The sequence below is a fragment of the Mesocricetus auratus genome, unplaced genomic scaffold (genome assembly GCF_017639785.1).
Source record: "Mesocricetus auratus isolate SY011 unplaced genomic scaffold, BCM_Maur_2.0 Super-Scaffold_100030, whole genome shotgun sequence".
Taxonomy (NCBI): domain Eukaryota; kingdom Metazoa; phylum Chordata; class Mammalia; order Rodentia; family Cricetidae; genus Mesocricetus; species Mesocricetus auratus.
In genome coordinates, this window is record NW_024429211.1 from 12,599,862 (window position 1) to 12,627,386 (window position 27,525).

General features: G+C 40.7%; 1 protein-coding gene across 3 annotated transcripts in view; it reads right to left on the reverse strand.

Moving 5' to 3' along the window:
• The window catches only part of Nell1 (neural EGFL like 1), an 846,684-nt gene that overhangs the window by 40,849 nt on the left and 778,310 nt on the right, over nt 1–27,525 (reverse strand). For 2 of the 3 annotated variants that reach the window (XM_040733292.1, XM_040733294.1), the window contains one exon: nt 13,971–14,111. The exons of the other annotated variant lie outside the window; for it this stretch is intronic. In XM_040733292.1, the coding sequence (XP_040589226.1) occupies nt 13,971–14,111 (141 nt within the window). The remainder of the gene's footprint in view (nt 1–13,970; nt 14,112–27,525) is intronic. 3 annotated transcript variants of the gene reach the window in all.

The following is a 27,525-nucleotide window of genomic DNA, read 5'->3' on the forward strand; positions in this document are numbered from 1 at the left end:
GTGACCTCGAGTGATCTAAAGGGATAACACCAATTGGCAAGCTAAGCAATAGTGGAGGGACCACTTCGAATGCCCATTCCTGATAATGAACTTGATGTCTATAACCATCCGGGAGCCTTCATCCTGTGACTGATGGAAGCAGAGGCAAACACACAATTAATCACTGAACTGAACCCAAGGAACCCAGTGACAGAGAGAGAGGAGTGATGAGCAAATTGGCAAAGAATGGGCTGGCAAAACCAGCAGAGACAGCTGATCTGAACAGGGGAGAGCTCTTGGACCCCAGAGCAACAGTGGGGAGGCCAGCATGGGACTGATCTGGACCCCCCAAATGTGAGTGTCAGTGAGAAGGCCTGGGCAACCTATGGGGCCCTGAGCTGTGGATCAGTGTCTATCCCTGGAATACAAACAGTCATCGTGTGCCTATAGCACAAAGAGAGATGCTCTCTCAGCCTGGACTCTTAGGGGAGTGCCTGGACCGTACCCTGAGTGAAATGACAGACTCTAGATATCCCCTATGTGGAAGGATTTGGCAATAGGGTGGGAGAGTGGGGGGTAAGGGGAGTGCGGGAGGAGGGGAGGGAGAGGGAACTGGGATTGACATGTAAAACAAGCTATTTAAAATTAAAATAAAAAATGATAAAAAAAAGCCACCACACAACCGACATGAAACCATCATGAGAGCCATAGTATTGTCTACAATCCTTACCAAATTTCACTCTTTGAGGAAAGGACTCACTTCTTTCCTGATCTCTGGTCTTACATTGCTTCTGTCTACTTTATGCTTCCATGTTTGTATGGCTCTGAACCTTCTTTTACCCTAAGCGCCCACTCAGATTGGTAGAAACCCAGCTGCCTCATATCCATGTGTCTGTCACAGAACATTCTTAAGAGCCTTTTGCCTACTAAGAAATGTATAAACAATTGTTATACTTGAAGTTGGTTGAACTGCATTGAAAGGAACCCTTGAAATCGCTTGTCTTCTTCTTGGCTGAGGTCAAGTATTGAAGAAACCTTTGCCCTTTGGTGACCTGCTTTCTTTCTTGCAAAATGACAGAGCTAGCTACACATAATACTTACTAAGATCTCATCCATTCTCAATATTATATGATACTTTCACCTCTGTGGAATGGACCTCATAAGTCAAGCATTAGAGGACTGGCAATAACACATGAAAATCAGATGTAAACATAGGAAAGAAGCCACCCGTGGGCCAATAAATGGATTCCCTAGATTATAGTTTACTTGGACATAGTGGCTCCTGTGTATAGCAGCAGCACTTGGGAAACTGAGGCAATGGGACTATTATTAGTTTTTATGACGGCCTGGAATGTACAGAAAGACTGTTTCTTAAATGAAAAACAGTAACAACAAAAACAGAGAGAATTCAGCACTTTCCTTTGAACCTTTAACAGTTAGTGAAGCAGTTCTAGTTTCTTTTATCAGGTATCTGCAAGCAAACGCCAGAGACAGGAAGTATACTTTTCTTGTCTACATTATGTCTGCAGCAAAATAATCTTTAATGACAAATACATGCAGGGAACCAGCCAGGGTGAACCCAAAGTAATCCCTGATCTGATGGAACATTCCTTGAAGCATGCTGTCCCAGGAGGGATTATTTCTTTTCTTTCCTGTGTCATTGGAAAGTCTTTGAAACAGAAATGTTAGAAAGTCATTTACAAGAATTGCCCTGTAATTTATATAGAAGGCAAGGGCATAAAAATATTCCTAGTGGAAGGTTTCCAAAGACTGGTCTTCCTCTAAGAGCAGAACTGTATTACAGCTGCAAGGATTCAAAGACTGTCACTGTTCACCTTGAGCTTTAACTTCTGGTGGGCAGTCAAGGCTCTTCTAAAATGTCCATCCTAACGGCACATTCACGACATTGCTCAAGGATAAGAATTTGAAATGCCACCCCAACAAGGGAAATGACTGCTGAAAAGTCTAGCAAGGCAGTAAATAAAATCTTAAAGAGCTTCCTGTGGTTTTGCTGGAAGGATCCTCGGATATATTTTTTTCTCCATTTGTATTTCTTCTCTTGTAGAACTCTAATCACCATCCTGTTTTATAAAACAGCTCTTGGGATGCCTTTCATATGGAAAAGGATATTGTTTGGAAAAATCTAGAAGGCTTTATTAGGGAAAGTGGAAGTGAAAGAACAAAGGTGGCTATTTTATCACACTTTGTAGACATTTCAGTGCCTTTAATTATTTCTGGTTTATTTTTGCATGCTACCCTAATGTATTCAAAACCTTATGGTGCAAACTCAAGTTTGTTACCAAGGAAAGCACGGGAAACCAAAGATTTCATCCTTGAGCAGATAGTTCGGCCCACCTGAGTAACTTAGGCGGTCTAACCCAAACCAACCAATCAGTGTACTTAGAAGACTTGAATAACTCACAGGATATCCCTGAGATGACAACTCTCAACTCCTTATAATTACTATTGTTTTCAGCCAACACCTAAGGCCGGAAGCCTGTTTCTCGGTCTCCAGGTGTGGGGTGGGTGTAGAACATCTTATTCACTTACTACCATTTAACAAATCCAGAGGGTCTCACATGGATCAATGCCACCATTCTCTAGAGTTTTGTTTTGTTTTTACTGTTCTGACTGCCAAATCTCCTATCATCTCTCCTTCCTACTTTCTTCTTGTATTTTAAAAACAACCTATCTAGGGACAGAGAGATGACTCAGTGTTTAAAAGTACTTGCTGTTCATTCAGGGGACCAAAATTCAGTTCCAGGACCCATATTAGGTGACTCCAACTTCATTTAACTGCAGCTCAAGAGGATCCCATACCTCTGACCTCCAAGGGCAATCATGTGCACATACTCACTCACACACACACACACACACACACAGAATACTTTAAAGTAATAAAACGTATCTTAAAAATAAACACAACAAAAAACACATCAAGTCACTTCTGTACAAGTTAGACTTTCATTCTATTTCACTGGAATCATCCTTCATATTGTAATTTTATTACTAATTAAAAATTTCCTGTACCATTTTAAATTACTCTCTCACTGTGCTCATCTTTAACATTCCCTTGTTTATCTTTACGGCTGCTAGAGTTGAAACAAAAAAGAGTCTTGCCATTCACACAAGGTTCAACTATGCTCATCAGGATAACTTGGGTATGGGCCAATGTCCTCATTGGTCATATAAACAATCACTCTAACAGATATTTACTGAACAGACTTAATCTTATAAGCATATTGGTTACTCTTCACATTGCTGTGAGGAAATACCTGACAAAGGCGATTTAATGAGGATCACTTGGTCTTGGTTCATAGTTAAAGGTACATATCATGACAGGGAAGGTATGGCCAGGGATATTCATGGTGATTGGACACACTGTATATGAAACGGAAGAAAATAATGACTGATAGTGGTCATTCTATTCCTAATATACCTCATTACTCAATCTGGGACCCCAGTTCACAGGACGGTAACAACCATAGAATATCTCATCTCTCTGTCCATTAACTCTAGAAATGCACCCACCCACTCACAGATGCACACAAAGATAAGTCTTACTGATTCCTTAGGAATTTTTCAGCCTAGTCAACCACCAACCAAAATTAACTTTCCTACAGGGATGCAATCCCACTTGCAAGTGCTTCTGAGTTTGTGTAGCTACATATGATAAAAAAAGATGTCATGTCATTTCACACATCATAAAATTTCAATATTGGGACAAACTTATTACAAGGCTTCAATACTCTCAACTCCTCCATCATGATATGGTCTATAGCCTTGCAGTCTCCCTTCTCCTAATTTTCCACCCTCACACCCATATATCAGGTGCTTGATTGGGTTTACAGTGTTATGTCCCCAAACCTGATATACAACTAGCTCCCTTTATGGATGCCTGTACTCAGACGGCTGCAGATCCCTGGACCGTTTACCTCCACATGTGTGTTTCCTGGAAGCTTTGTTGCCCTCAATCCACATTTCACCTCCTTTTCTTTCTCACTCTTCCAGGGAAACACCATGATTCCTCCACTTGCTCCAACCCACTCTCACTGAAACATTCTGGAACCTGCACCACTCTCTGCCTGCCTCCTTTCTCTGCCACTCAGACTTAAAGAAGGACTCAAAAGTGAATGGGAATTCTTGTCTTTTTTGCCAACAGTGTTCTATTTGATCTCAGTAATGCTGTTTAAGGTTCTATGTTCATAAAGCCACAGGTAAACATTTCAGAGCAGCAGGAGCAACCTCGAACTAAAGCAAACAATTCAGTATCCCTCCCAAAGAAGTTTCAGATGCTGATGTCTGAATTGCTGCTTAGACATGATCTTTGCCTCTAAAGCATTTAAGCCAGAAGTTTCTCTAATGAAATGATTGTTCATACTGAGCCTCAAGAGGCAAGAAGCTGGCAAGTGCATAGGATTCAACACCAAGGATTATTCTGGAAGTGAGAAAAGAAGGCAGATGAATCTCCCTGGAGAAAGGTTACAGATCTTCAGGCAGAAACTACAGAGGAGTTGTCAGAATTGCAGCTGGAAATACTGACTCTGGGACCTGTCATTTTCACAGTGATTGTTACTTTGTAGAGGGTCATCATCTTTGTGAGATACCAGGGAAAATATCAGCTCATGTCCTCTGTGAGTTGTAACCCCAGATGTACATGCACAGTTATTTAGTGTCCCTGGCTCCTCTGGAGGTTTTCAGTGAAAATCCATTGCAGTCTTTTGCAGACCATGTGTGGGCATCAGCATTAGCCAACAGAAGCTCATCAAAACCCCAATCACAGAGGTCTTTGTTTGAAGTGAGGGAAATTTGTATTTCTATGAACCTCAAGTAAAAGTAGGCAGTGCTGCCTAGAGGTTCACACTTCTGGAATCCCAGTCATAATCCATGCAGGACATTTCAAATATAGGAACTAAGTCTTCAGGGTGCCCCCAGTTTCTCTTTTCTCACTAGTAGAACTGACTACTCAGGAAGAAAGCAAAACTTCACTGAACACTTTAAAAGAGGCATACCCTGGTAAATTCCATTACAAGAGAGGGTGAGGCAGCAAGATTGAGAGGTTCAGACTGGTGTATGTGTAACTCCAGGACACCTGGGACTACATGATGAGAGTCTGTGTCAAAAAAGAAAACAATAATGATAATAATAATAATAATAAAACAGAAACTAAATCCCTAAAAATGTATAAAGAAAACTTGCTAGCAACAACCTTTATAACCCCATAATAAAATAATAAAATTATAGCTCTTGATGGCTGGTATTTAGAGATGCTACATTCATATGAGAAGAAAACTCTAAAGAAAACCCTAGGCACACTGGAAAACACTTTCTTGGTCTGTGTTTTCCCTTGGGTAATACCCAACAATTACTTGTCTGAACACCCCAGTCCAGCTCTGTAAAGCTTTTCTGGTAGCTTCCTTTCCCTTCCTCTGACCACCCACTGGGTGGGTCATCACATCACAAAAGGGTCGTCTCTAGTCTCAAAAGTTCTACATCACACATGTCCTTCCCTAAACCCAGAGTCTGACTCTGCATGTTCCTTCTAGAGACCACCTTCAAGATGCTATGATCTGATCTATGAAACCCTATTTTCAAGTCTTAGCCAGCCAGCATGGATAAGAGAGCAGCTCTTTGCATTCTATTTAAAACAGATGAATCTGATTGTATAAAAAATGAGATGTCTCAGGGTTTCTATTGCTGTGAAGAAATACCATGACCATGTAAACTCTTATAAAGGGAAATATTTAATTGAGGATGGCTTACAGTTCAGAGGTTTGGTCCATTATCAACATGGTAGGAAGTATGGAGGCAGGCAGGCAGACTAGGTGCTGAGAGTTCTACATCTAAATCTGCAGGCAGCAGGAAGTGAAATGAGAGCCACTATGCCTGGTTTGAGCATTTGAGACTTCAAAACCAGTTCCCAGGTGATGCACTTCCTCCTCAAAGCCGCACCTATTTCAATACACCTCCTAATAGTGACACTCCCTATGGGCCTGGGGGGGAGGCAGGACATTTTATTGAAACCACCACAGGAGACAAAATATACATTCTATGCAAAACAGAATCACAACCATCCAAAGTATGATTGTGGAACCATTTAACTCATGCAAAGCCAACTACATGTCAGAAATCCAGAACTCACCACAGAACAATGGAGCTGAATTACTCATATTAAATGATCATATCAACAAAGAACGTAATAGACACACAGGCATAGATTGATATGGCATCCTTGTAAGGAAGTTCAACTTATAATTAAAAAGAATCTGCTATGTACTCACAAATCTTTGCTACATACCTAGAAAAAAATCTCTTCAGAGGTTGCTATATTTCAATGACACTATCTAAATAAGTCTTTCTAGAAAGTTCTAGTAATCAGCACTAACTCATGAACTTCAATGCTTCCATTCTGCATAGGGAATCACTCTCCTACAGATATGGGTCACCAATATTTTTCTAGTCCCAAGTGGTTAACTCTAAACAAATGTATATATGAGCAACACTCAGTGGACTCTAGGTTTTGTTTGTGTCTGTCTGTCTGTCTATTTGTGTCAGAATAATCAGTAACAAAAGAAGAGGAGGTCATGAATTTAGGGGATAGTAGATGTGGATGGAAACACAAGAGAAGTAGGAGGGGACAGGAAAAAAGGGTAGTTATGATGTAAAGACAGTACTCATGTATGAAATTCTCAAAAAATTTTTAAAAAATGCCTTGGAAATAAAGGAGATTTTAGGCCAAATTAATTTGGGATATACATAATATATTGAGAAGACTCAGCTTACTTGTTCATTAAATGGTCATTATGCAAATCACTTTCTAACAGAATTATGCTGAGTATAAATGAATTAGGAAATGGAAAGCTCTTACAACATTGAATAGTGTATGGATTTTAGATATTAGTAGTAGATTTTCATATTTTAACCCGTGAGTCCAATAGTTCACATGCCATCTGGTATGACTGTTGTCTAGTATAAACTGATTCCTTTCTTCTGTAATTGCCTCCATATTTTATAGTGCCAACCACATCGTTTTACAGTGAAGTAATTGTATAAGGCTACTGCTTGCTTCATGATGATTTGTTTTATTTTTCAACTTCCAAGTTTAAATTTCCTAAGTGGTGAATCCACTGCACAATACATCTCACCACCTTAGTACTTTTTTTTTTTTTGGTTTTACGAGACAGGGTTTCTCTGTAGTGTTTTGGAGGCTGTCGGTCCAGCCTGGCCTCAAACTCACAGAGATCCGCCTGCCTCTGCCTCCCGAGTGCTGGGATTAAAGGTGTGCATTACCACCGCCTGGCTTTAGTACTGTTTTATGGGCATGGATATTTGTATGTGTATGTCTATGTATGTATGATGTATGAATGCATATATACATATATGCTGATGCATGAATTTGTGTGTGTGTCATGTACATGGGCCCATTTATGTACCAACATCCTAATTGTCTCCTCTACTTTCATTTACAAAGTTGCCATCTGATAAGAACTGAGCCCAAGGCTCCGTATATCCTCTATACTGCTTCATGGCCATCGGTAGTTACTATGACCATTAGAAAGATGTTACAATAACATAGAAATTGACACCAAATCTATACTAAACAGGGTCAGAGATGACAGAATGGTTTCAGTCATAAGTGACTCCCAAAAGTCCATATGCTAAAGGCTTGGACCACAATGCCACAGTGTTTAGGCATATGGCCTTTAAGAGGTGACTGGGTAGTCAGGGTTCTGATATCATCAGTACATCAATCCATTTCTGGTTTCTGACCCTAATGGGCCAACCGGGAGGTACAGGAGGCCTGACTGAGGGAAGTAGACCATTGATGGCCTGACCTTGAATAATATAAGCTGTCCCAGTCATTTCTTACCCTTCTCTTTTTTATTTGTTCCATGGCTATCTTGAGGTAAGCACTTTTCTCTGTCACACGATCCTCACCATGATGCTTTGCCTTGCTATGGAGCTATAGACAATGGACTTAGCCAACAATGGACCAAAGCATCTTAATCCTTCCTCCTTTCATATCATCTGTCCCAGATATTTTGTCACAGCAACACAAGCTGAATAACATGGAGCGTCTGACAGGATAGACCTGAGTTAATTTGTCATCCTATTAGAATTCTACCAAACACCTGGCTTTAGTTCTAATATTCAGCATTGCACAGACTTGTACTATTATCCTGTTTGTTCGGGTTACTGCTGAGACTTGGGTATGACAGACTCTGTTCCAGTGTCATGTGTAAAGTGATTATCACTGAAATGACGAAGAACATTTGTTTTCCAGGGGAAGTCTCTACAGCACATCCTGTCTACTCGTCATGCTTCACAGGTCCTGGTTTGTAGACATGTGGGTGGGTTGGGCTGTCAAGGGAATTTCAAGCTTCCAGAGGGGGTTGACAGGGCTCATTCTCCTCATCTGATTCATCAGCTGTAGCCAATTCCACCGTGAGGTCTTTTGAAGGCACACAGATAAATGAATGTGGACCATGTTCTCAACCTCTCTATCTGGGTCCTGGTGACATTGATCCATCCTGTCTCTACCTTTATCCACTCAATCCCTTGGTATATCTGAAAATCATAAACAGCAAACGTGCATGGAAATGTCATAATACCTCCAAATAATTAAGATGTGCTAGTAAACATTTTAAAAAAGAAATTATTTTTAGAGCCTTTCCCAGTTTCTTGGTTATTCGTTGTTATTTTATAAAGTGACAAAGTTAACAATAAACAAATGATAATTCATAGCTTAAAAGCACTGTATCAGTAACTTCTAATAATAAATATCAGTTTTCTCTTTGTTATATGTGAACAGCAGGAACGCAGCTGTCCATGCAGTTGTACTGCTCATTGGGACCAGAGAGCAGATCACAGTATGGTGTCGTCTTCACTCTGCTGTGTCCTGTGGAGAAGGTAGTTCAGGGGGTGACAGCTACCTGGTGCTGAGAGAATAACTGTGTCTTCCTCCAGTGTGCCTCAATGAAAATTGGATTTTGTTGGGTTCTCAAATTTTGTTTATTAATTACCAGAAGTCATTCCCAACATGATTTAACTTAATACAGATATACAGAACTTACCAAAATGCTGTAGGTATGAAAAACTGATTAATAACAGAAGACTTATCTGGTCCCAAGCAAGACCAACTGATATTGATTCTGATGATTAGGCTGCTAGTTAATAAACATCTTTTAAAAGGTGTCTGAATGAAGGTTCAATGGCTGATGGAAGCAGAGGCAGACTCCCACGGCTAAGCACTGAGCTGAACTCAAGAAATCCAGTAACAGAAAGGGAGGACTGATGACCAAAGGGGTTAAGACTGGGATGGTTTAACCCCTAGAAACAGCTGACCTGACAAGGGTTAGCTCTTGAATCCCAGACAGATGCCTGGGAATCCAGCATGGGACTGATCAAGACCCATTGAATGTGGGTGTCAGTGAGGAGGCCTAGGTAATCTATAGAGCCTTGGGCAGTAGATCAGTATTCATCCCGGGTATACAAATGGACTTTGGACTCCCATCCAACAATGAGAGATGCACTCTCACCCTGGACTCTTGGGGGAGGGTCTAGGCCCTGCCCTGGATGAAATGACAGACTATGGACACCCCCATGGAGGGTCTCACCCTCCCTGGGGAAATGAGGGGATATTGGGGGGTTGGTGGAAGGGAAGGGAAAGGAGGAGGGACCTGGAATTGACATGTGAAGCAACCTTGTTTCTAATTTAAATTTAAATTAAAAATAAAAATAAATAAAATATTAAAAAAAGAAAAAAATAAAGGTGTCTGAGATCTCATGTGAAATGAGTTTGTAAATCCCAGGTTTGAAGAGTAGGACTTGATTTGAACTTTGACTGGTAAAAAAAAAAACGGGAGAAATAGGTAAACAAAGAGTAACACACTGGGGGAAAAATGGTCCATGAGCGGGACTGAGAACATGGTGACACAGTGACATGGAGAGGGAGGGGAAGTGATTCATTCAAAGTATCTAAAGTGTCACTGTTTCTATATGCCACCATTAAGTATATAGTGTTTCTCCTCATTTCTTGGTGATGCTGACTACTCTGCATGGATAGAAAAGCAGCCTCTATGCTGGGGCAATGGTTCTGCAATAAAATGACAGCCCCAGAAGCACGAGGATCTGAGTTCTGATCCTTAGCACACAAGTAAAATTGAGGCACAGTGATATATGCCCATAATCCCAATGCTGGCAGGGGCAGAGATGGAATGATTCCAGCAGCTCATTGGCCAACCAGATAGCTGCATTGCTCAGGCGCAGTGGAAAATTCTGCTCATATAGTAAGAAAAGTGATCACAGACAATAGCCAAACATTAATGTCTGTCCTCTGTACACCTGCATGTACGCATGTACAAATGCACACACACAAACACACACACATATCTCCATATCTGAACACCTGCACAGCCACCTCTACATATACATATGAATATGTACACACACACACACACACAAACACACACACTCACACACACACAGCCGCTTACATTAGCATATTAAATCCACATTAGCATGGAGAATAACAGACTCCTACCACTTCATCGAATCAGTGTCAGAGCCCACCAATGGCACCTTCTGATGACACTAACCACAGATCTCTGTATGTCCTTGTCTCTGGCATCATTGTGCAAATGAAGAATACAGAGAACAATGGCCGGCAATGAGTCTTTTGTGTATGATGACTCTGCCTCTATAATGTCTGGTACTACTCAGTTGTTGGGTCACATGATTAACTTTGAGAAAAAGGGGCGAATCTTGAATAATTTTATACATAAAAATAAATCTTGTGTGCATGCTATTCTTTATTGTATCAACACCGTAGAGTTTCTGATGAAGTGAATAGAGCAGGTGTTATTATTGCCATCTGACAAAAACCAGCCGAGAATGATGAGACTATTCTTCTAAAAGCCTAAATGGCTGTATTTTTAGATTATAATGCCTGTGTTTCTACCATTGTCTGTGAGGAAAAGTATAGGTGAGTCCATTTTGCAAAACCACCTTTTTATTGTAAAGGTTGTTTTAGGAACTGCCTACTCTTTTAAATGTAGGCATTGGTGGTTTGTGCTATTTAGGGCTTATTCGGGTGTGATAATTTTCACTGCCACTAAGCTCTGTTATTATGATTCTGAGTTTTCAGTTCATAAATCCCTCAAGAATAGACATCTCCACTTGTTCCCAGTTAAATCCCCAGAAGCTGTGATGCAGCATTGGTGCAGTGGAAGTGCTCAGTGAATTTCTTTTCTGAAATGTCTCCAGTGATTTTACAGAATCTAACATCTCTTGCCCTGCAGAACAATCTATAGACCTAGCTATGCCAAGCCAAATAGAAAATATAGCTGAACTCATGTATTTTGAATGTCTTTTCTTTCACTCATTTGACAGTTGTATTGAATACTAAAATTTTTCTAGGGGCCGCAAGAGTAGTATTGAAAGACAGACAAGGTCTCTGCCTCCTGAGAACATGTATATTTGAGACAAGAGAGTATTAGAAATATGTTTGTCCATGTTTTTAAAGAGTATTTAAGATATAAATATATAACATAACAAAATGCTTGAGGGAGATGAAATACATGAACTTGAATAATAGTGAAACTGGTTCTGCCTAAAAAGAACATTTGATTTGAGACCTAAGTAATAGGCAGCAATGCCAAGCGCCAGAGAGGAGAGTGAAGACGGACCAGGAACTAGGAGGCATGCACTGCCATGCTCAGGCCTGGAAGGAGCAAGCTGGCTGGGACACTGAAGGGATGAAGCCAGGAAGTAGGCAGGGATAATGCCACCTAAAAGCTTGACAGCCATGAGAAGTTAGAAAGTTACTTATGGAGAAGGTGGTTCTAGAAATAAGTTTGAACAGGAAGACAGCATACCACAATTTACCCATTTGCTTATCCAGAAAAAGATTCTGAGTCAACAGAGTTGCTGTCAGTTACCAATGAAACATTGAATGATGGCCAGAATTATGATCGCATGTCTTTTGGGAAAGTGAGAAAAAGAAAAATAACTTAGATTAACAGTTAAAGTTCTGGGTGATGTGAATGAAAACAAGCATCTGTTGATGTAAAAGTCCACTTCAACCAGAAAGGTCTCCGTGCAAAACAGGAGTGAGTCCATGGGTGAAGCAAGAGTGTGCATGAGCTCATACACACAGTGTGTACACACACCTGTGCATGTGCATGTATGCCCCTCAGCCTGGCAGACAGAGACCAACACTGGAACTATAAAACGTCAGCCTACCGCAGCAATTATATCAGAACACGTGTACACAGTGAATGCCTTTGGCATCCATGATGTTGGCTCCCTTTGACCCACGCTCAGCTCTATCTGGTATCAAACAGACCTGGTGTTTGGGAGCAAGCACCCACCCCGTCTGTCAGAGTTTCTTTGGTGGTTACATAATGTGACTGCATTTCCTAATTTATTGTACACTGACTACAATAGTTCTCACTGAAAAGGCAGCAGAATGAAGAATGTTTTGAAACTGGAATACAGTACTGAAACTGTACTGGGTAAAGGATCTAAGATCAGAAGTCTAGGGATCGATCATTCCTATGAACATATCAAAGAGGAGAAGAGGTGTGCATGAACATCACCTGGTTTCCCATCCACAGTGGAGGCACAACACATGCAGAGGTGTGTGCAGCCCATGGCAGGTCCAATCATTTATGAATTTGGTGGTTTCTAAAGCTCTTTATAACTAAATTTCAAGCATCTCTTTTATTAATGACATTACCTATAATTACCAAAAATCAAATTTTTACTTCAGCCTTCAAAGTCTCTGTCTTCAGTCTTTAGGTATAGCCATTTTGTTGACTGTTCACATAAACTCTCTATCATGAACTATAGAAGTACATATACAGGAATACCAACAGCATGTAAAGGAAGTGTGTGAAAACTTAAAGGAAAAGCTCTCCATGAAGTTATAAGCCTTTATTTCAACAACAGTAGAAGTGAAGGGGAGTATTAACATACTGCTGAAATGTACTGACATTTAAGATAAACACTAACACATTTTGAATATTTAGTAGATGCTAATCAATTTAGCTCTTACAATGTTCATAATAATTACATATGGGAATTATCTCTATTTACAGATGTAGGTAGTTGAGTCACAGGCTTGATAAGCGTTTGCCTAAAACTAACATATCCAGAAATGGAAGAGCTGGATTGTGTTCCATCCCCCATTCATCCCAACATCGAGAGGCTGCTGGAAATCTAATGATGCATCCCACTGTGGCTTAGTTCGTCTTTGACTTTCCCTAACACTAGTGGAAACGTTAAGAAAATGCTGATCAAATCACTGTAGAAACTTCATTCAGCAGAATACACAGGCTCCGAAAGATCTCAAGGAAAGAGTTAAATCTTTCATGGGCTAGGTTCCTTCACATCTTCAGAGTCCTAAGCTTAAGCAAGCCCTGCTAACCCCCTGTGTTGAACATGGACAGACAGTATGGTGATTAGAGGTGACATTGCAGGAGATGCAGACTGCAGCAACAGCAACAACCGCAAGGTTAACACAAGATACAGCTTATGCAGGCAATAGTTGGGAAGCTTGCAATTTTAAACAGACATTCCATGTCATCCTGAAAAGACATGTGTATTATTATTCCTTTAACACATACCCAGATAAGGATGAGAGAGCAGAGTGTCTTTTAAGAGTTTGAAGTCAAGTTCCACTTTCTAATTCGATATCTAACCCTATTTCTACATGTCAGCTGCTCCTCAGGCTGTCGAAAACGTCAGCCTATCACCGTGGTTTTACAGAAAAAGAACTAAACACCCTCATCATAAAGAGTCAGATTTTGTTCCTCTGACTGCTCTACTTTGATATAAAATTCTCAGCGCCCCAACCCGTATAATCCCTGGCCTAACCTCTAGATTGTTGGGGACGAGAATTGGAAAACAGATGAATTTAACTAGTGAGTGGTTAACAAGTCATGCCCCTGGGAAGGCCCAGGGGCGGGGTGTTGCTGAGAGCTGCTTACCAATGCAGGACTCCCCGGACAGTGAGTAGGTCCCATCGTCATGGAAACCGCTTCTGCACTCACAATGGTACCACCCTGGCAGGTTAATGCAGCGGGAGTGGTTGTGGCACTCAACGAATCCCTCTGCGCATTCATCAATATCTGCCTCAGAGAAAAACACAAGCCCACCGGGACATTAGTGTCTTTTTACACTAACCTTACAGTAAACACCCCAAACATGCTCATGTCAGCATATTACAGCTGACTTAACCAGCTAAAATAAAAGTAACAGGAACAGCCAAATGCAACATTTCCCCCAGAATTAAAAAAAAAATGTTGAAACCTTCACTCACCAGTACCTTCTTACATAAAAGAGCAGCATGAAAGAAAACTGTTGGTCCCTGAGCCATTTACACCTGCACATTCTGGGTGGGCATCCAAATAACCAAAATCTAACTGACTACATGGGCTATTAGACAAACATGGCTGTTCTCACACTCAGCATTCCAAAATTTGTAATTAGTGTTGTGTGTTAGTCAAAGATATTTAAGAAGAGGTGAGTTCAGGATATCCCAGATTAAGAATGGTTTAATTGGCTGGACGGTGGTAGCACATGTCTTTAATGCAGTACTTGGGAGCCAGAGGCAGGCAGATCTCTGTGAGTTTGATGCCAAACTGGTCTACCAAGCTAGTTCCAGGACAGCCATGACTACACATAGAAATCATGTCTCCAAAAACCAACCCCCCCAAAAAATATCTAATTCTAATTGACCTTTTTAAATTCCCATATATACAAGTATGTGGGTTGTGTATATGTGTACATGATAGCTTTACACACACACACACACACACACACACACACACAAATGAATTGTAGAATGGTGAAACTTGAAAATGAGTTAATTTAGCCAATAAATGGATATCTTTAAATATGGAGAAATGAACAGGGTATCAAAACAGGGTGCTGCTCCCGCAGAGTACAGAGGATAGATGTCATATTATCAAGAATGCGTTCATCCCTCAACAGATAAAGGACACACAGAAAAGACCGACAGTCAGACAAACGCATGTGCAAACACTCTCTCTCTCTCTCTCTCTCTCTCTCTCTCTCTCTCTCTCTCTCTCACACACACACACACACACACACACACACTCACCCATGCATGCCTGTGCACACATATACCATCCAAATCCTCCACACCATTTTTCAAATTTATTTCACTGGTGAATGTTTTCTCTTGGGAAATGTTCAACATCTCATGGATTTGTTGCTCTGGGGAAAGTAATCTGGGACAATAACATGCTAATTAACTATACTAGTTAATTTTTAAAGTCCCCATTCTTCACATATTCTTGACAAAGGGAAGTCTCTAGAGCTTTGCTTATTTTCTCCGTGATCTGATTCTTCACAATCAGCAAATATCTGAATCATGTACAGAATTTTAAGCCCAAAGACTTGCCCCTGAGCTAAACTAGGCAGACTCTGGTCGCTGATTATCATGCCAGGGATGGTTCCTTCTTACAGAATTCCTCCACGTAATTATTTCTTGGAATGTGGCCATTGCTAGCTAATAACCTAATCTTTGTTCTCTTGGAAAATCTGAATAATAGCATATATGAGCACAAATTTAATTAACACTGGAATATAAAACATAATGAATGAATGCATTGGGATTTCTCTCTACAAGACCTCTTGAAGGTATCAGCTCAGTCTACAATTACTTCCTTGAAGCCAGAGTTGTCCACTGAGCTAATGATTTAGCCTGAAATATGACAATGTCACCTCATGATAACCCAGCTAAGTGAAAAGAGACAGCTGCTCAGGCTGTGCAGAACCAGCTCTGCCCTACCGCCCATCTCCCAGGGTTCATTCCTTTTACACGATATTTCCAATAGGTATCTATTACTTCTCCGGCATCTTCAGACACTGCAATTCGATTGTGTGTACATTTGTACAAATCCCATGAAATGAGCTCTCAACATTTAATGCTGGTTGTCACTTCCCAAATTTTATAGGTGGAAGTTGTCAGGCTGAAAGACAAGTCTTTATGTGGAAGCCGCAAGAAGTTCTACCTTTGATATTTACGAATCTCTTTGAAGAGTGGCCATGATCTCTATACACCATTACATTTAGGCTGCTAGAGACGGTAAGAAACAGCTGCCTTGCCATCCTTAGGGTTTGGGGAAAGTAGGGATAGAAAACTAAGGTGTCTTATAGAATAAGACCGTCATTTATCCTGCCTTTTTCATGAAAACCCTGTTTAAACTTCCTTCCCTTTCACTTCCAGGTTTACAGGATGAATAATCTGACCTTAAAAATAACCCCTCCAAGCCAGGCATGGTAACACACACCTTTAATTGAAGCACTCATGAGGCAAACCCAGGTGAATCTCTGTGTGTTTGAAGCCAGTCTGGTCTCCAGAATAACTTTCAGGCCAATAAGGAAACATAGTAAGATCCTGTTTTGATGACTGACAATGATAATGGTGATGATGGTGATGATGATGATGGTGGTGGTGGTGGTGATGATGATGATGATATCACTTCCACTATAAATTCAGTGGGGAATTTCTAGAGGCAGGATAAATTATGTGCAAACACTTTGTTGATTTATAAAATAAAATGATTGAGACTAAGAAGGTTTTTAAAGCAGTAGAGGAGTCAAGTTATCTGTGGACACAAGTGACCTAGCAGGCATTGATACAGTCTACAAAAGGGAGTCTCAATTCAGAGATTGCCTAGATCATATTGGCCTATAGATATGTTGGTAGGGGACTGGGTTGATTATTAATCAATATAGGAAGGTATAGTCTACTGTAGGCAGTACCATACCTAGGCAGGTGGTCCTGGGCGCTATAAGAATGCTAGCTAAGCAATAGTTTGATAACGAGTCTATGAGTATGCTCACAAGTAGCTTTCTTCCACAGTTTTTGTTTCAGATTCCTGTCTGACTTTTCTTATCTGTAGATTGTAACCTCCATGTGCAAGTGACATAAACCCTGCTCCTCCCCAAGTTGCTTTTGGTTAGGATGTTGTATTACAGCAACAGAATATAAACCAGGACAAGCATGCACTCTCATAGCCAGTAGGGAAGCTAAGGCAAAAGTCTGGGACTTCCCCAGGGATCCCAGAGAACCTCTGGCTTCCTCTGGAAATGAGAAAGACAACGCAATTCCTTTTCCCTGGAGTTCACTCCTCACAACAGATTCTGGGAGTCTGGGAAGAATAACCACAGATCATGCACGGATACTGGGTGATAATGCTGCATGTTTATGATCTCAATGAAACATGAATTAGAGCTAGAAATCCATTCAATTCGTACCCTTCCTGCGTGTGGGGGCCACACATGTATGTCATGCTCATAACACTGGCTATCCCTTCTGATCGATCACAACAGTATTCATTGCAGCCACCACAGGTCCAACTACAGAAAACACTCAGGAGGGTTTTCAGCCACACCAGGTCTTTACAAATTATAAAGGATAGTTCCCCTCAAGCTGTGTCAGGACTGCCTTTGTCTGTGGAAACTTGTTTCTCTCAGGCAGCATTGGCTGCTGGCAAAAAAACAAGACAGACGCTGTAGGAACAGGGTTCCCATGAGTGTTACTATGGAATCCATCTTTCTTGCTGGGGGAATTTTGGATGAATCAGTGAACAGGACTGTCTGTCAGCATGTCAGTCATCCTGAAGGAAACAAGCAAACAAAAAATATTTTTTTTCTGCTAGGAAGATGCAGCATTTTGTCTTAATCTTAGTTTAATCTAGCATAGATCTGAAAAGGTGAGAAAGGGATTTCAAAAAAAAACAGATGTGGCAGGGCAGTTGAGGCTGGAATTTACAGCATTTATATCCATGTTAACTACACAAACTAACATTATTGTCGAGGGTGCTTTGCTGAACCATGGTGAATAAAAAAAAAATCTAGTTGTGTCTGAGTCAGCATCAGTCACAACATCATCATCTTCATACCAACGAGCCCAGAAAAGGGTGGCCTATTCAAAGACAGTGCATTTATTCAGCTCTCTGAGGTGAAGTCTGTAGAAGTTATTTTAATACTGTGGTTAATGTGCAGTTGAATGGCGTCTGGTAGCTAAAATCTAGAAGTTGGCAATAAGAAAGAGAAGGTTATGTTCAGGTGTGCTCTTCAACCCTTAACTAGGATCACCTTCTCCAGTTCCTCCTTCCCCCAGTGGCTCAGGTCTTTGTCTATGCCCATTTTACTGCATCCTGCTCTAACATCCATTTCCCTTTGAATCTGCCATTCAAGTGCCAATTTCCCTAAAATGGTGGGGGAGGAAGTAGATCTCATTTTTCTTGTATTCATTATTGTCAAGTGAATGCTAAGTCATGGGAAGGTACTTGAGGAGAGTATGCAGGAAAGAATGGTTAAAACATAAGAGTACCATGAATAAAAAGAGTGATGAGGTGGTGTCATAACACAGATTGGGAGTACTACATGATTTCTGCTGTTTGTGAATTACCAGACAGGAGGCCAATTCACAACACTAAATGCAACGGGGTTATTTTAATGCTTATATATTATATTAGACTTTGTTCCCATTTCTAATTTAGAGATGTAAAGGGGACAAAACAGAAAACAAAAGGAGTTCTAAATACCCTCAGTGAACATTCCTTCTATATTAAGGTTTTTATTGGCACTGAGAAGCAGATGATTATCCTAGGATTTTCCTATGTCCTAGGTGACATATTTAATGTTGCTCAGGATGTATGATAGTGTGCATTTTCTATTGGAAGCCCTCTGCAAATACTGGCTTATTGTGAAGTCTCATTCCCTCAACTTGACTATTCTCTTCCTTAAGATCTCCATGTTGGAATTCTTGGGTGAAAAGTATGCAGTCAGTAATGTTTTCTCCGAGTTTTTCTTTGCTTTTCCTCTTCCTTGGATTCTCCTTCTCATTCCCTTGCTCTTTCTCCTGGAGATCATACCCGGGTCTGGTGCACACTACGCAAGCACTTTACCACTGAATATAATTTTGATGCTTAATATCCTTTCTCAAAATGATAAGTTTGTATTTTGCACTAATTATGTGAAGCTCATAGCAGCATTGTGGCTCAATAAACTTCAGGGTTGCATATCTTGCATATCAGATATTTACATTGTGCTTAATAATAGTACCAAAATTAGTGATGAAGTAGCAATGAAATAATTTATGTTTTGGGGTCACAACATGAAGAGATATATTAAAGGGTTGCAGTCTTAGTTCACAGCCTTAGAAACACTGTGCTACTGCATTACAACTACTCTTAAGAGTTTGCAGCATGAGAATGAGCCATTGAAAAGCTTGTTATTTTTCATTTATCATAAGGTTATTGGATGTCTACTAGATGCTAAGCATAATTCTATTTCTTCTAGGGAAGACAGAGTTTCTGTTTTGTAGGGATAAAGCCTTGGAGGGAAAACTTCAATATTAAAAACACAGCTATTGTCTTCCAGCAGCATCAGGTAAACAGGCCGGCTTCCCGGCCTGTGCTCCAGTGCTGGCAGATCCCCTGGGACCTGCACAGAGCTCCCAATCCCGGCGGGAGCCAAGCACCCCAGACTCCGGATCTTCGCTCACACCAACGAGACCAGGAAAGGAGAGGAGGCTGGGAGTCCAGCGAAGCAGCGGTTCTTCCAGCAGCATCAGGTAAACAGGCCGGCTTCCCGGCCTGTGCTCCAGTGCCTGCAGATCCCCTGGGAACTGCACAGAGCTCCCAATCCCGGCGGGAGCCAAGCACCCAGACCCCAGGTCTTCTCTCCCACCAACGAGACCAGGAAACCAGAGGACCCAGGGAGACCAGGGGAGTAGCTGTTCGGGATCAAGTACAACAGGACCCAGCATAGGGTCCAGGGGACAAGGTAAGAGGATAAGCGCCCCAGATTCCTGTTCTTCTTCTCCACCCACGGGACCAGCATTCGGACAAGGAATAGAAGAACCACCAGATTATTGGACTTGCTAGCACCCACCAAAAGGGAACGCTGGTCCCCAGACCAGTAAGGGGCTCTTTCTGTACCCACTAGAAGAAGAGATGGGAAAGAGACAATACAAAAACACAGTCAGCAACAGAAAAACAAATATGACACCGCCAGATTCTAGAGACTCTACACCAGCAAGACCCCAACATTCCAATGCGGACGAAACAGAAGAGAACGACCTTAAAAGCACTTTCATGAAAATGATAGAGGCCCTAAAAGAGGATATTGGAAAATCCCTCAAAGAAATGGAAGAAAAAACAAACCAAAAAATGCAAGAATTGGAAGAAAAAACAAACCAAAACAGGTAGAAAATGGAAGAAGAAATGAAGCAAAAAATGCAAGAAATGGAAGAAAAAACAAAGCAAAAAATGCAAGAATTGGAAGAAGAATCATACCAAAAAAGGCAGGAAATGGAAGAAGAAACAAAGCAAAAAATGCAAGAAATGGTAGAAAAAACAAAGCAAAAAATGAAAAAAATGGAAGAAGAAACAAACCAAAAAAGGCAGGAAATGTAAGAAGAAACAAAGCACAAAATGCGAGAAATGGAACAAAAAACAAACCAAAAAATGCAAGAAATGGAAGAAAGAACAAACCAAAAAATTCATAAAAGGCAACAAACGGACGAACAGATAAACAGAAAATTGCAAGAAGCAATGCAAACACTGCAAGGGTTGAAAACTGAAATAGAGTCATTAAAAAAAACACAATCTGAAGAAAGGCAGAAAATAGAAAAGCTGGACAAACAGACAGGCACTACCAATACAAGCATTACCAACAGAATAGAAGAGATGGAAGAGAGAATCTCAAGTGTTGAAGATACGCTAGGAGAAATGGATTTATCAACCAAAGAAAACCTTAAATCCAACAAATCCTTAACACAAAACATCCAGGAAATATGGGACACCATGAAAAGACCAAACCTAAGAATAATAGGTATAGAAGAAGGAGAAGAAATCCAGCTCAAAGGGGCAGAAGGCATATTCAACAAAATCATAGAAGAAAACTTTCCCAACCTTAAGAAAGACATGCCAATGAAGGTACAAGAAGCCTACAGAACACCAAATAGAGTGGACCACAAAAAAAATCCCCTCGCCACATAATAATCAAGACCCCAAACATACAGAATAAAGAAAGAATATTAAGAGCAGCTAAGGAAAAAGGTCAAGTAACATATAAAGGCAGACCTATCAGAATTACACCTGATTTCTCCATGGAAACGCTGAAAGCCAGAAGGTCCTGGATAGATATTCTACCTACACTAAGAGACCACGGATGCCAGCCCAGACTACTATACCCGGCAAAGCTCTCAATCACTATAGACGGAGAAAACAAGATATTCCATGACAAAACTAGATTCAAGCAATATGTGTCCACTAACCCAGCCCTACAGAAAATTTTGGAAGGAAAACTCCAACCCAAGGAAGCTAACTACAACCAGAAAAACATAAGCATTAGAGAATCTCTCTCTACCAACAGCCAAAAGAACAAAGGGGTGAAATTCCACACATAATTCCACCAACAACAACCATCGCAAATCGAAGAAGGATGAGCAATCATTGGTCATTAATATCCCTCAATATTAATGGCCTTAACTCACCCATAAAAAGACACAGACTAGCAGATTGGATACGAAGACAGAACCCTTCCTTCTGCTGCATACAGGAAACACACCTCACCCTTAAAGACAGACATTACCTGAGAATTAAAGGTTGGGAAAAAATTTTTCAATCGAATGGACCCAAGAAACAAGCCGGGGTAGCAATCCTAATATCTAACAAACTAGACTTTAAAATAAAATCAATCAAAAGAGATGAAGGAGGTCATTACATACTCATCACAGGTGAAACCCACCAAGAGGAAGTGTCTATTCTGAACATCTATGCCCCAAATACAAAGGCATCCACATTCGTTAAAAAACATTATTAGAACTTAAATCTCATCTAAAGCCCCACACAGTTATAGTGGGAGATTTCAACACACCACTCTCACCACTAGACAGGAATACCAAACAGAAACTCAACAAAGAAGCAAAAGGGCTAATAGAAGTAATGACCCAACTGGGATTAACAGATATCTATAGAACATTTCATCCACATAAAAAAGAATATACCTTCTTCTCACCACCACATGGAACCTTCTCAAAAATCGACCACATACTTGGCAACATATCAAACCTCAGCAGCTACAAAAAAATTGGAATAACTCCATGCATCTTATCAGACCACCATGCTTTAAAATTAGAATTCAACAACAACACAAATTGCAGAAAACCTACAAACTCATGGAAATTGAATAATGCTCAACTGCACCATCCCTGGGTCAAAGAGGAAATAAAAAAAGAAATTAAAGACTTCCTCGAATTCAATGAGAATGAAGACACAACATACCCAAACCTATGGGACACTTTGAAAGCAGTTCTATGGGGAAGTTCATAGCGCTAAATGCTCACATGAAGAAACAGGAGAACAGTTATACCAGAGAATTAACATCACAACTGAAAGCTCTAGAACACAAAGAAGCACACTCCCCCAGGAGGAGTAGACGCCAGGAAATAATCAAATTGAGGGCTGAAATCAATAAAGTAGAAACCAGGAAAACAATACAAAGAATCAACGCAACGAAGAGTTGGTTCTTTGAGAAAATCAACAAGATAGACAAACCTTTGTCCAAACTTACCAAACAGCAGAGAGTGAACACGCAAATTAACAAAATTAGAAATGAAAAGGGGGACATAACAACAGACTCTGAGGAAATCCAGAGAATCATTAGGTCATACTTTGAAAACCTGTACTCCACAAAATTCGAAAATTTAAAGGAAATGGATGACTTCCTGGACAGCTATCAATTGCCAAAACTAAATCAAGAACAGATAAGCAATTTAAATAGACCTATAACCCCTATGGAAATAGAAGCTGTCATCAAAAGTCTCCCAACCAAAAAAAGCCCAGGTCCAGATGGCCTCAGTGCAGAATTCTACCAGAAATTCAAAGAACAGCTTATACCAATTCTTCTCAAAGTGTTCCACACAATAGAAGCAGAAGGGTCTTTGCCAAACTCTTTCTATGAGGCTTCAATAACCTTGATCCCCAAGCCACACAAAGATACAACTAAGAAAGAGAACTTCAGACCAATATCCCTCATGAACATCGATGCAAAAATACTCAATAAAATACTGGCAAATCGGATCCAAGAACACATCAAAACAATCATTCACCACGATCAAGTAGGTTTCATCCCAGGGATGCAGGGATGGTTCAACATACGAAAATCCATCAACGTAATCCACCATATAAACAAGCTGAAAAACAAAAATCACATGATCATCTCACTAGATGCTGAAAAAGCCTTTGACAAAATCCAACACCCCTTCATGATAAAGGTCTTGGAGAGATCTGGGATAACAGGGACATACTTAAACATAATAAAAGCTATATACAGTAAACCAACAGCCAACATCAAACTAAATGGACAGAAACTCAATGCAATTCCTCTAAAATCAGGAACAAAACAAGGCTGTCCACTCTCTCCATACCTTTTCAACATGGTACTTGAAGTCCTAGCTATTGCCATACGACAACAAAGGGGGATCAAGGGGATACAAATTGGGAAGGAAGAGGTCAAACTTTCACTGTTTGCAGACGATATGATAGTTTACATCAATGACCCAAAGAACTCTACCAGGGAACTCTTACAGTTGATTAACACCTTCAGCAAAGTGGCAGGCTACAAGATCAACTCAAGAAAATCAGTAGCCCTACTATATACAGATGATAAAAGGGCTGAAAGAGAAATCAGAGAAACATCACCCTTTACAATTGCCACAAACAACATAAAATACCTTGGGGTAACGCTAACCAAACAAGTGAAAGACCTGTATCGTAAGAACTTTGAATCTTTAAAGAAAGAAATTAAAGAAGCCCTCAGAAAATGGAAAGATCTCCCATGCTCTTGGATAGGTAGGATCAATGTAGTAAAAATGGCAATCCTGCCAAAAGCAATCTACAGATTCAATGCAATCCCCATTAAAATCCCAGCACAGTTCTTCACAGACCTTGAAAGAACAATAATCAATTTTGTATGGAAAAACAAAAGACCCAGGATAGCCAAAACAACCCTGTTCAACAAGGCAACGTCCAGAGGCATCACCATCCCTGACCTCAAGCTCTATTATAGAGCTATAGTCCTGAAAACAGCTTGGTATTGGCACAAAAATAGACAGGTAGACCAATGGAATCGAATTGAAAACCCGGGTATTAACCCACACCCGTACAACATCTGATCTTTGACAAAGGAGCTAAAAATATACAATGGAATAAAGAAAGCATCTTCAACAAATGGTGCTGGCATAATTGGAGACTGGCATGTAGAAGAATGCAGATCGATCCATGTCTATCGCCATGCACAAAACTTAAGTCCAAATGGATCAAAGACCTCAACATAAATCCAGCCACACTGAACCTCTTAGAAGAGAAAGTGGGTGGTACCCTTGAACGAATTGGTACAGGAGACAGCTTCCTGAACATAACACCAGTAGCACAGGCAGTAAGATCAACAATTAATAAATGGGACCTACTGAAACTGAGAAGCTTCTGTAAGGCAAAGGACACAGTCAGCAAGACAAAAAGGCAGCCCACAGAATGGGAAAAATATTCACTAATCCCACATCTGACAGAGGGTTGATCTCCAAAATTTACAAAGAACTCAAGAAGCAAGTCTCCAAAACACCAAAGGACCCTATTAAAAAGTGGGCTGCAGAACTAAATAGAGAGTTTTCAATAGAGGAGTCTAAAATGGCTGAGAGGCACTTGAGAAAGTGCTCAACATCCTTAGCCATCCGGGAAATGCAAATCAAAACAACTCTCAGATACCATCTCACCCCTGTCAGAATGGCTAAAATCAAAAACACTAATGACAATTTATGCTGGAGAGGATGTGGTGAAAGGGGGACACTCCTCCATTGCTGGTGGGAGTGCCAACTGGTTCAGCCACTTTGGAAATCAGTGTGGAGATTCCTCAGAAAAATGGGAATAAACCTACCACAAGACCCAGCAACTCCACTCTTAGGCATATATCCAAAAGATGCCCATTCATACAACAAAGAGGTCTGTTCCACTATGTTCATAGCAGCTTTATTTGTAATTGCCAGAACGTGGAAGCAACCTAGATGTCCCTCACCTGAAGAGTGGATAGAGAAAATGTGGTACATCTACACAATGGAGTACTATTCAGCAGAAAAAATAATGGAATCATGAGATTCGCAGGCAAATGGATGACACTAGAAGAAACCATCCTGAGTGAGGTAACCCAGTCACAAAAAGAGAAACATGGCATGTACTCTCTCATATATGGATTTTAGACATAGATCTGGGGAGTGCCAGCCTACAATCCTATGGCCAGAGAGTCTGGGAAACAGAAACTTTATTTAGTGGCTGATCGAAGAAGTGGCAGACTCCCTTGGTTAAGTACTGAGCTGAACTCAAGAAAGCCAGTAACAGAGAGGGAGGACTGATGATCAAAGGGTTTAAGACTGGGCTGGTTTAACCCCCAGAAACAGCTGACCAGACAAAGGTTAACTCTTGAATCCCAGGCATTAGCCTGGGAAGCCAGCATGGGACTGATCAAGACCCCCTGAATCTGGGTGTCAGTGAAGAGGCCTAGGGAATCTATTGAGCCTTGGGCAGTAGATCAGTACCCATCCCAAGTATACACACGGACTTTGGACTCCAATAGAACAATGTGAGGTGCACTCTCACCCAGAACTCTTGGGAAAGGGTCTAGGCCCTGCCCTATATGAAATGACACACTATGGACACCCCCATGGAGGGCCTCACCCTCCCTGGAGAAATGAGAGGATAACGGGGGGGGGGGAGGGGAGGGCACGGGAGGAAGGGAGGGAAAGGGAGAGGGACCTGGAACTGACTTGTGAAGCAACCTTGATTCTTATCTAAATTTAAACTGGAAAATAAAATTAAAAAATAAAAAAATAAAAACACAGCTATTGCTAAGACTGTAGACTTTAGAGATACATGACTTATAATTCTTGCTTACCAACATACTCATGTATTACTTAGATATTCTAAGAACTAGTTCTCTGATTTATAGGATAAAAATAATAATGTAAAGCTTCATAATGCTGCTGAACACAAAACTCAAGATGTTTCTATTCAATATCATCATTAAAAATTTTGGATGACCTCATATATGGATTTTAGACATAGATCTGGGGAGTCCCAGCCTACAATCCCATGGCCAGAGAGTCTGGGAAACAGATCCTTCATTCAGTGGCTGATGGAAGCAGAGGCAGACTCCCACGGCTAAGCACTGAGCTGAACTCAAGAAATCCAGTGACAGAGAGGGAGGACTGATGACCAAAGGGGTTAAGACAGGGCTGGTTTAACCCCCAGAAACAGCTGACCTGACAAGGGTTAGCTCTTGAATCCCAGACTGATGCCTGGGAATCCAGCATGGAACTGATCAAGACCCCCTGAATGTGGGTGTCAGTGAGGAGTCCTAGGCAATCTATTGAGCCTTGGGTAGTAGATCAGTTTTTATCCCGGGTATACAAATGGACTTTAGGCTCCCATCCAACAATCAGAGATGCACTGTCACCCTGGACTCTTGGGGGAGGGCCTAGGCCCTGCCCTGGATGAAATGACAGACTATGGACACCCCTATGGAGGGCCTCACCCTCTTTGGGGAAATGAGAGGATATTGGGGGGGTTGGTGGGAGGGCGTAGAAGGAGGGGAGGGAAAGGGAGAGGGACCTGGAATTGACATGTGAACCAATCTTGTTTCTAATTTAAATTTAAATTGAAAAATAAAATAAAATAAAATTTGGATGATATCTCTACCAAAATGTAGAATATAGAATAGACGGGCTCTCCAAATTAAAACAATCCTAGACCAAGAACTCCAGGTAACAAAGAATGCTGAGAGCAGATGGAGGAGCACATAAATTCATTATCCAATACTAAGTGTTCAGCTCTGAAAACAAATACAGTCAAACAACATTATACAAACTGAGTGGGTTCTATTTATATATTTATCAACACACACATTTAAATAACGACAAAGAAAAGAAGAACATAAATCTGAGAGACAGCAAGAAAAGGGTGTTAGAAGAAAGAAATGGAAGGGGAAAATGGTAATTATATTACAAACTCTCAAAACAATAAAACATAAACATATTCACCTGTAATCAGGAAACTAGTTGGGAATAAGAAGTATTTTCTGGATCTTAAAGGAATTTCCTTGTATGTATGTATGTATGTATGTATGTATGTATCTATCTATCTATCTATCTAAATTAGAAACCATCTTATCTTACATATCAATCCTAGTTCCCTCTCCTACCCATCCTCCCAACCCCCCTCTCCCAGTGACTTCCTTATCCCATCCCCCATCCAGGGAGGGTGAGGCCTTCCATGAGGGAGCATAAAATCAGTCAAGTCATTTGAGGCAGGGCCTAGGCCCTTCCCTATGTCTCTAGATTAAGAGAAATGGGCTCCCAAAGTTTGTTCGTGCATTAGGGATAAAATTATAAAATATTGAATCCATACTCAATAGAACCTAAAACCTGAATCCTCTCACCAATACAAT